The sequence below is a fragment of the Perkinsus marinus genome (assembly GCF_000006405.1).
Source record: "Perkinsus marinus ATCC 50983 genomic scaffold scf_1104296944684, whole genome shotgun sequence".
In the NCBI taxonomy this organism is placed as follows: Eukaryota; Perkinsozoa; order Perkinsida; family Perkinsidae; genus Perkinsus; species Perkinsus marinus.
This window is the reverse complement of record NW_003211319.1, coordinates 135,009-144,182: the sequence shown is the minus strand read 5'-3', so window position 1 is coordinate 144,182 and position 9,174 is coordinate 135,009. Positions and strand designations below refer to the sequence as shown.

Below are 9,174 nucleotides of genomic sequence, written 5' to 3'. Positions count from 1 at the left end.
TTCTAGCTCCACACTCCCGCTGCACTTATTACACCACTTAATATTCTTCTATGCACTCCACATTGTCGAATAGCTGAGGAAGCGTATCGACGCCACATTCTCAAACCTTCCTCTGACGAGGCAACATAGCTATCCATTCTGCGCCGTCGTTGGTAGACTCCAAGATGACACAGTAAAGAGTCGCTTACCTTATATTAGCAAGCATCTCGTGCGACACATATCGTGTGACACATATCGTGTCACACATATCCATATCATATCGATAGTGTCCATATCATAAGTTGCACTAGCCCCGTTAAGCTCCCCAGCGTCCGCAGGGAAGATGGGGATGTCTTGCTCAAACGCATCTAGTTGACCGTGCTCCACTTATTCACATAATTCGGGAGTCTGCTGACAAATGACTAACCCCAATCAGGAGGTCGCGGAGCAAGCGATAACGTCTCAGGTATAATTTGTACCATATAGACAATGATCAGGATTGGTGACGCGCCGCGCGTCACGCGAGTCCAAAACACGTGAAATTGGCTAGTTTCCTCCGACTTTTGCAGAGCCACCAGCGCCACAGGGAATTAACCGGCACTGCAGTTTCAAACTCTCCTGCTGATGGCCACTTTTTGTTCTATCACTGTAGTAGTGGCAAAATAACCGCCATCAGTGGATAATTGAAAACGAGAAAATAGCAATCCTGTGGATAACGCGAATCACACGGGATGTTCAATCAACCTCTTCTTAGTTACAAGCACGCTTCCAGGATCGAGTTCTACATGTGAAATTTAATCCGGGGAGCGCTCTGGAAGCTCAGGAGAGGTCTATCGAACACACCGACTGTGTTTACAACGTCCGATAGAAAAACGTCGCACGCCCTTTTCGACCCACCTCTCCCTGTGAAGTCAGGGACCCGGACTCAGGGGTAGTTTGCCAGCTAGGTAGGCACATAGACTATATTAGTATCTAAATCAGACTGCCCAAGATTCTATCACAGAACGCTAAGCTTACCGCAGATACAGCTCTTCCGTAAAATCACAGCTGAACAAATGTCTCTAGTGAAAGTTTTCACCATCGAAGTCACATAAGTCGTCCACCTCTATCCTCAGCAACTGCTTTTTCCACACCACAAGACCTCGCCAAATAGCCAAGACCCATCAGATCAACGATAGCACGGAGAGACAGCCCGTCAATGGTCAACCGTTCAAGCATACAAATTGGGAAGCGATCTTTAGACGCATCGAATCACGTCAGCAATAATACCGAGGTAAACTATGCAGAACATCAAAAGGGCAACTCTGAACACCCCAACATCACAACAGTGCGATAGACAAGTGACACAACTGAACACAAGATGTGTGGGGAGAAAACATAAGTGAACTTTACTGCTAAGTAATAGTACAAATGATCTTATACGATCTACTGGTAATACAAGGTCGTCGAAAGTCTGTTGAAATGCGATGATATGGATTTGAGGCCATTCCTCAACACACTTTGAATGACATGAAAAAAGGTTACAGCAAAAACCGAGGTTTCATAGCCCTTGGGTGAGCTATGAATAGTATATGCTTGTCAACGGAATATCATTATCAAAAACTTCATCTCTCGCACGTTCAAGTCGGTTAGCAATACAAAGATGCTGACCACTGGTGTAGGCAACACAATCGCCCTCATACAGGAGCCTAGTTCGGAGATCCTCATCAATCTCGCAGTCCTCAGAAGTAATAGAGTCAGCATTGCTACGTTGACAACAACGCTTCGTTGAACGAAAGGTACTTCCTGATGAATTCGACGACTCCGATCGTGGACGACGGTTTCTGATAAAAACGATATACCACGATAACAGAAACTCATCCTACCTAGGAGCCGGTGGCTCATGATCGCTATTGGATTCATCACAACTCAGCTGATCACAATCCTCAACTGCACGCCTTTTAATAGCGCCCAATAGATTCACACTGATTGGCTTCTCATCCATCTTGGGTACACAACAGATCAGGGCCTTGTCCAGCTGATCGGGCTCAACAGAGTCTTTGACGATTTCTACAGTACTTTCAATATCAGGTTCATCGACAGTTAAAATCATTACGAGACACAACGGTACGAAGAATGTGGCGTGAAACTCTACAAGGAGCTCTACACTATGCGTTGGGACATGCGATAATAACTGACATGAAAGCGCTACAAAACTCGTCAATTCACTAATTAGGCGGGGTTTCCAATAGATTCCTCCTGAGTACCAAGGGCGTCCCAGGACCGAGGTCTACACGTTGAATTCACTCCTGCGATTGAATATCATGAAAAGTCAATTGAACACACCTCCGAGGGTAACGACATAAGACAATCACCGAGTTGGTAAGTGAATATTTCACATGAATCTATCCCAGGATGTGTTCCAACGCAAAATATCTTTTCGCATTCACGCACTGCAAAGAAACCTAGCTGATATTTAAGGAACAACAACCGTGCATATCTCCGGTTCGCGTCCCTCCATCGCTTCAAGGGCGCTCTTAGTGCCAGCTTGTACCTGAAAATGCACTCACGTGGAATTGAACCCGCGACCTCTCGGATGGTAACAAGCGATCTTACTATATAAACTGGTATTCCCAAGTCTTTAGCAACTTCCACTGCAGAAGCCAGCTTTGTCTCAATGCCGCCAGTCACATCATGAGCAGGTACGCCTACAAGAAAATAGCTTTCGAACAAAAATGTCAAAAAACCACCAAACCATCAATTCCTGATACCATTCCTTCTCCAACTCCCATACGTGGACGCACAAGACAGTACTCACTGCGCGCGCAATTCACGCGCGATCAGGTTGCATTAACCCGTACTTCCCGCTGAAATACTCACATGTTTTGATATTCGACTTCGCATCTCCCCTAGCCGAGATTCTCGGTATCAACTTAGCTCCCTCCTCATTAGGTGGTTTGTCATAAATACCCGCGACCTGCCATACCAAAATTCCATCAACACGCATCTGACATACATCTTACATCTGTCAAGAAGATTCCTCTCGAAGGCTTAAACGCCCGACACATCCAATAGAAAATCGTGTCGCCCGATAAAATAGTGCAAACCTGTTTTTCGTCAAGCACGCAGTCGCCGTGCATCACCGGGATGATCCCAGAGTTAAGCAAACCGCTCAAACCGTCATACAAAACCTGACTCACGCAATTTCGTGGCGCGCGAAATCTTCATCATCTGCCCACCTGTCCCCACATAGTAAACCACGGCAGCTTCTTATCACTGGTCCAGAGGTATCCACAACTTCCTGAAAAATCACCAGCATCCCATGTCGCGCGCCCCGAAATTATTTCTCACCCACTCCTACTGCTTTCAAGCCGTGATTAACCAGTACATCTACCACCATGCTGTTTAAACGACCAACGCTCGCTCGTGTCGCCACAAATCCCTTAGCTAGGAATCTCGACATCGCATAGGCCGCTGAAAATAAAAGAAAACAATCAACTTCATTGTTTTCTTACTTGTGAAGCTTTATTGAATATAGTTTCATGAGTTTCACGCGAAGTAGCGCTATACTCCAAATTGCGCGATATTCGCAATATGAAGTGAATTGAAAACACTTCACAAAATCAAACCGGACAAATAACCCCATATCACGTGTTTCACGCGTTGTTCACTGCTCTCGTGCTTTTTCGTAAAGTGAAATGTGTTTTTCATATCACTGGAAAAACTCCAATGCTTTTTCCGAAATCGGTTCTATTTGATTTCTACTCGGAATTTACTCGGACAAATCTCAACTTCAAAGAACTCATATGAAAGCAATAACATCTCACATTCCGAAAAATGCTCAATCCTATCAGTAGTTATAATTTTGCAGGAAAAATTACACCCGCCGAGAATCGTCCCAGAGACCTCATCATCGTACATCCCTCCTCGGGTTTTCCCGACAACTCCTTATTTCCCCTCGACACCGCATAGTCTTTTGCTTGGAAATGACCAAAACTACCCGCACCGTGAATCAACTGAGACGAATTCACGCATATGCTCCTTACAAGTTGACAAACTTGTTTTTACTGCAACTTGAATATCACATCTACACTATTCAGTCGTCAACTAACGCAGTGGATAAATTGTCCAACACAAAAAAATGTGAGTCATTCGATTTTTCCTAATTTTATCAGTCGCTCCTGAGTCAATTTTCACACTCCTACTACTGATATTCACATTTGTGTATAACGTGGAGATTGTCCCTGCTTTACAAATAGTGATAGCTGTGACACTTTAGCACCTATATATAAGGTTCTAGTTGTATAAGTTGTATTCCTAAACCTACTACTTCTACCAACTACGAGTATACTGGGGTTCGGCCTACTTAGCACTACATAATGCTTCATCACTGTATCAACATTGTTAAAGTCTTCATTGCTGAAACACTACTTAGCCGGAGTGAAATATTTCAGTTTTGAATTGACCCGAGAAAATCACGCGCTCCTTATACTGCCTGACACACTCCTCTAGTGTAGGCGACGAAATTTCCCAAGGAATTCTCAAAATATAACATCATATTTTTCCTCGCGATGCAAGGCTTTCCCCGTTACCATCGGTCTGGCGTTGGATTTCTCAATCGCTTCCACTAACTGCTCGGCAGTCTTACTCAGTACACCATCATCAATGGTCTCGAACTGACATGAATAAAAACACATCGTTGCAATGTACACAATACGCTTCCCCAAACATGACAAAAATACGGAGTAAATAAATATGAGGGGAAACGATGAATTTAAGAATGCAAAAAATGAAGACAAACGATCCCACGACATTCGAGATGAGAATTCTGGAACGCTCGCGAGAATTAACTTTTCGAGCGCGAAGACAACCCTTTAGTCTCAAATTTTGCTTGTAAATTTGGCGCAGGAAATGGGAGCTCATCGACGCGATTGAAGTTTAATATTCACACAAGTTATGCGTATTGATGATAACAAGCAAATTTTGAGGAAATCTTGGGAAAATTTTCTCACTTTTTTGTGCACTTCTACCCCAAATTTTGTGTAAATTTTAATAATGTAGCATTCGAAACTACCGCGCTCAGTTGTAAAAACCAAAGTTATATCACAACACTCAGTCATGGATAGTATTGGAAAATATGCACATGGTCGGTGACAATATGAAAAATTCTGAGGAAATTTTGGGAAATTATTGTTGGTTTCTACGCTAATACGTATATAAACTCCTGAGCTCAGCAGCTGAGGAGCTCGAACATATATTCCTCAACACTTGACTAGGGACACGCACATAGGGGAATTCTATGAGCGATTACCTCATCTTTCTTGGTGCAAGCCGATCCGCCGATCTTTATCACACAAGTACCTGAACATGGGAATTATATCATTACCAATTGTCTCTCACACAATGAAGATTCTAACCACAGTGTAATAGGCTTTGAGGTTTCTGCGAATTTCCGAGTTGAAATTGGGCGAAACAACTTCTGATTTTTTTCGTAAATTTTCCCTGTTTTACATTTGGTCCCCCTCCTCCTCCTCGAGTAAACCATCGCTGCTGCTATACCGCAAGCAACCGTCGTTGCGACTGCCACACAGCCGCCGATCACTTTACTCGATGATGATGACATGACAGAAACTTCAACTGATCATACTAGGAACGTGGGGAAGCCCACTTGCTTATCTTGCAAATCTTGAGTTTCCTCAACGGGTCTGGACGCCTCGAGGAAGCTGCTGCTCAACTGTACATTACCCAGTAGTAAGCGAATACCTCATCTCATAGTTGTGCTTGGTGCTCTACGGCATCTGTTCGGGACGGCTGAGGTTGATGAGAGTCTCACTGGTGATTCATAATTCACCATGTGAGACGTGTATGATTTTGCTTTTCCACGAAGAAACCAATTCACTTGTGTAAGTGCATTGACGTGGCACTTGTTATTATTATTTTCCCTCTAACGACTTGATGCTCATATGTATTCAACCACTTCTCGTTTTTACTCATCATAACAATGCTTGTGTCATCGAAGTAGTTGTGTCACAATTCGACTCGTTTTTGATAAGTAATGTTTTCCTTAATTTTCTGTTGTACTACTTTCGTCCTCACTTGCCCACCGTTTCACATATAGTCTCATAGTCTTTCCCACGGCAAGTGCTCTACTCTACATTAGAGCCAACCCAGTTCATCTATATAATCTTCAACAGCTTAAGCTTAACCGATTCTCAATATTCTACCTAAGCTTAGCCACTTCTGCAGTGGTCAACTTGTGTGTCACCCGGTCTCGGTGCCACAGCTGAAATCATTCGTTTGTCAGTCACCGAGAATGTCATTAACCTCTGAAGATGTCATTTCTGAGGGAAAATTGACTTCTATCGTAGTGGTTTTACATTATTTTTATTTTTTTTGTTTTTTAGTGATTTTCCCTGTTCTCTCAGTCTTATATCTATTTCTATAGTTGATAACAATTGGATTGGTCCCAAGCGTTTTTCTCGTAGTGTTGGCTTTATTACTAGTGATATAAACTCATGTCCTCAGCTGCCACCGATGCTCGAACTGCTGCCGCTGTTAACGCCGCTGCAGTGACTCGTGATTACACAATCAACCCTAGGGTTGAGTATCAGACCATTACTGGTGTCGAGGTAAGCAATCGGGCCTAATCTGTATCTTACAATGTGCAACCTTGGATTCTTCCTCAGGGGCCTTTGGTCATTCTTGACAATGTCAAGTTCCCCCAATACAACGAGATCGTCAACCTCACGCTTGCTGATGGTTCCACGAGACAAGGCCAGATTCTCGAAGTCAACGGTTCCAAGGCCGTTGTTCAAGTACGTTCCCAATCGTCTTCAGTTGTTGATAATTTCTCCCCAGGTTTTCGAGGGAACTAGTGGTGTTGATAACAAGAACTGCTACATCGAGCTCACTGGAGATACTCTGAAGATGCCCATGTCTGATGAGATCATGGGTCGTTCTTTCAACGGTTCCGGTCAGCCCATTGATAAGGGTCCTCAAGTCTTGGCCGAGGAGTACTTGCCTATCAATGGTTCTCCCATTAACCCCAAGTCTCGTCAGTACCCTAAGGAGATGATTCAGACCGGTCTGTCAGCGTTGGATACGATGAACTCAGTCGTCCGTGGTCAGAAGTTGCCTCTATTCTCAGCTGCTGGTCTTCCCCATAACGAGATCGCTGCCCAAGTGTGTCGCCAGGCTCAGCTTGTTCAGGGTAAGGACATTCACGATCACTCCAAGGAGAATTTCTCTATCATTTTCGGCGCTATGGGTGCCAACATGGAAACTGCCAGATTTTTCCGCAATGATTTTGAGGAAAACGGCTCAATGGAAAACGTCGTTCTGTTCATGAACTTGGCCAACGACCCCACTATTGAGCGTATTGTTACTCCCCGGTTTGTGCTTACCGCTGCTGAGTACTTCGCATATGAGCGCGAACAGCATGTGTTTGTCATCTTGACTGATATGTCCTCATACGCTGATGCTCTTCGTGAAGTCTCTGCTGCTCGTGAGGAGGTCCCCGGTCGTCGTGGTTACCCTGGTTACATGTACACCGATCTCGCCACTATCTACGAACGAGCTGGTCGTGTTGAAGGCCGTAACGGTTCTATCACTCAGTTCCCCATTCTGACCATGCCTAACGATGATATTACTCATCCTATCCCTGACCTTACTGGTTACATTACTGAGGGCCAGGTCTTCGTGGATCGGTCTCTACATAACAGGCAGGTGTACCCCCCGATTAACGTCTTGCCCTCACTCTCACGTTTGATGAAGTCTGGTATTGGCCGCGGTATGACTCGTGACGACCACCCCAGTGTGTCCGATCAGCTCTACGCTAACTATGCTGTTGGTGTCGATACTCGTGCTATGAAGGCAGTCGTTGGTGAGGAAGCCCTCAGTGAGGAGGATCACTTGTACTTGGAGTTCCTTGATAAGTTCGAGTCCAAGTTCTTGAGCCAAGGCCCCTATGAGAACCGTGATATCTTCCAGTCGTTGGATATTGCATGGGAGCTTCTCCGTCTGTTCCCTGAGAGTATGCTAAAGAAGGTGCCACAGAAGGTCAAGGACAAATACTACCCCCGTGATCGTGAGGCTCAGAAGGCTACTCAGGAGGCTAAATAAGATGACGTAGTGTTGTCACGATTCATACTCACTGCATTAGTAGTTTGATTGGCTCCTTTAGAGGGAGCTCACTGCGAAGGTGTAGTGATAAGTGTTTAAAATTGTGTAGATGATTATATCATTCAACAGCTGGCGGATCATCGTGTCCTTGTGGCTGTAGTTGATCAGTCATTAAAGAGTGTTTCTTTGCAATATTGATATTCGGAATGTGTGGTGTAACTCGTGGTCAATCACGGGATGGTTATTCTAGTATCTGCGCCTAGACTAGGAAGATTCTGATGGTAAAAAGGCATTTGGAGACTATAGTTGTTTTTGATGTTATTATGATCTTGGTAATGCAGCACGTGCTAGAAAGAGTAGTCTGCCTCGTTTGACATGTAACCTTCGGTCTTGGCGCAATGTTGACGCACTCTTCGCGAGTTATAGAGAATATGTGAAGGTGTGGAATATTCATAGTATACGTACGTAGTCACAATGGATTTGGGCTGAACTTTTCCGGAAGGTGAAAGTGATGGGGACAATACTTGTGTCGCGTAAATTGCTTCTCTCAAGCTTTGCTTGCCTTTCCTAGTATCCTCTTCCCGAGTTAGAGAAAGTCTCACCCGGCAACTCTAGCCACGTATGAATGCCATCGCCTAGGACGCCTTGTGATGCACGAAGATTGACTGCAGAATAATAGCAAAGCTTGGAAGCTCACCCGTAGCATAACTACGCTTCGCTTAACGCTAAGCTTAAGTGCTGAAAGTCGCTGGGCAAGGGTAAAGATCACCATCAGTCAGTTAGTCTGATTTCTTATTCACAAATTCCTGCTATCATGCTTTCTTCCAAGCTCACTTTGAACAACATCTCTGAGGAGGAGATCAAGGGCAAGAGAGTCCTCATGCGCGTTGACTTCAACGTCCCCATCAAGGAGGGTCGTGTTGCTGACAAGACCCGTATTGTCAAGACCATCCCCACCATCAAGCGTGTCATGGAAATGGGTGCCCAGAGCATCGTCCTTATGAGTCATTTGGGCAGGCCCCAAGGTCAGAGGAAGGAGGAGTTCTCTCTCGCCCCTGTTGTCCCTGTTCTTGCCGGTCTATTGGAGCACGAGGT

The 9,174-nt window shown here is 44.7% G+C and overlaps 3 protein-coding genes across 3 annotated transcripts in view; 2 read left to right on the top strand and 1 right to left on the bottom strand.

Moving 5' to 3' along the window:
• Positions 1 to 2,434: 2,434 nt before the first annotated feature.
• Positions 2,435 to 3,421, bottom strand: Pmar_PMAR015584 (Glutamate 5-kinase, putative; the record flags this gene model as incomplete). Its single annotated transcript, XM_002780036.1, has 6 exons — positions 2,435 to 2,512; positions 2,575 to 2,666; positions 2,839 to 2,935; positions 2,982 to 3,149; positions 3,198 to 3,259; positions 3,310 to 3,421. 6 exons carry the CDS (start codon positions 3,419 to 3,421, stop codon positions 2,435 to 2,437), a joined length of 609 nt encoding a protein of 202 aa, XP_002780082.1.
• Positions 3,422 to 6,473: 3,052 nt separating this feature from the next.
• On the top strand, positions 6,474 to 8,079 carry Pmar_PMAR015583 (vacuolar ATP synthase subunit b, putative; the record flags this gene model as incomplete). The annotated part of the gene is made up of 3 exons (XM_002780035.1): positions 6,474 to 6,587; positions 6,645 to 6,773; positions 6,817 to 8,079. 3 exons carry the CDS (start codon positions 6,474 to 6,476, stop codon positions 8,077 to 8,079), a joined length of 1,506 nt encoding a protein of 501 aa, XP_002780081.1.
• Positions 8,080 to 8,893: 814 nt separating this feature from the next.
• Positions 8,894 to 9,174, top strand: part of Pmar_PMAR015582 (phosphoglycerate kinase, putative) — a gene marked incomplete at both ends in the record, with an annotated part of 533 nt that continues 252 nt past the window's right edge. Inside the window, one exon of the mRNA XM_002780034.1 lies at positions 8,894 to 9,172. Within this exon, the coding sequence (XP_002780080.1) occupies positions 8,894 to 9,172 (279 nt within the window). The remainder of the gene's footprint in view (positions 9,173 to 9,174) is intronic.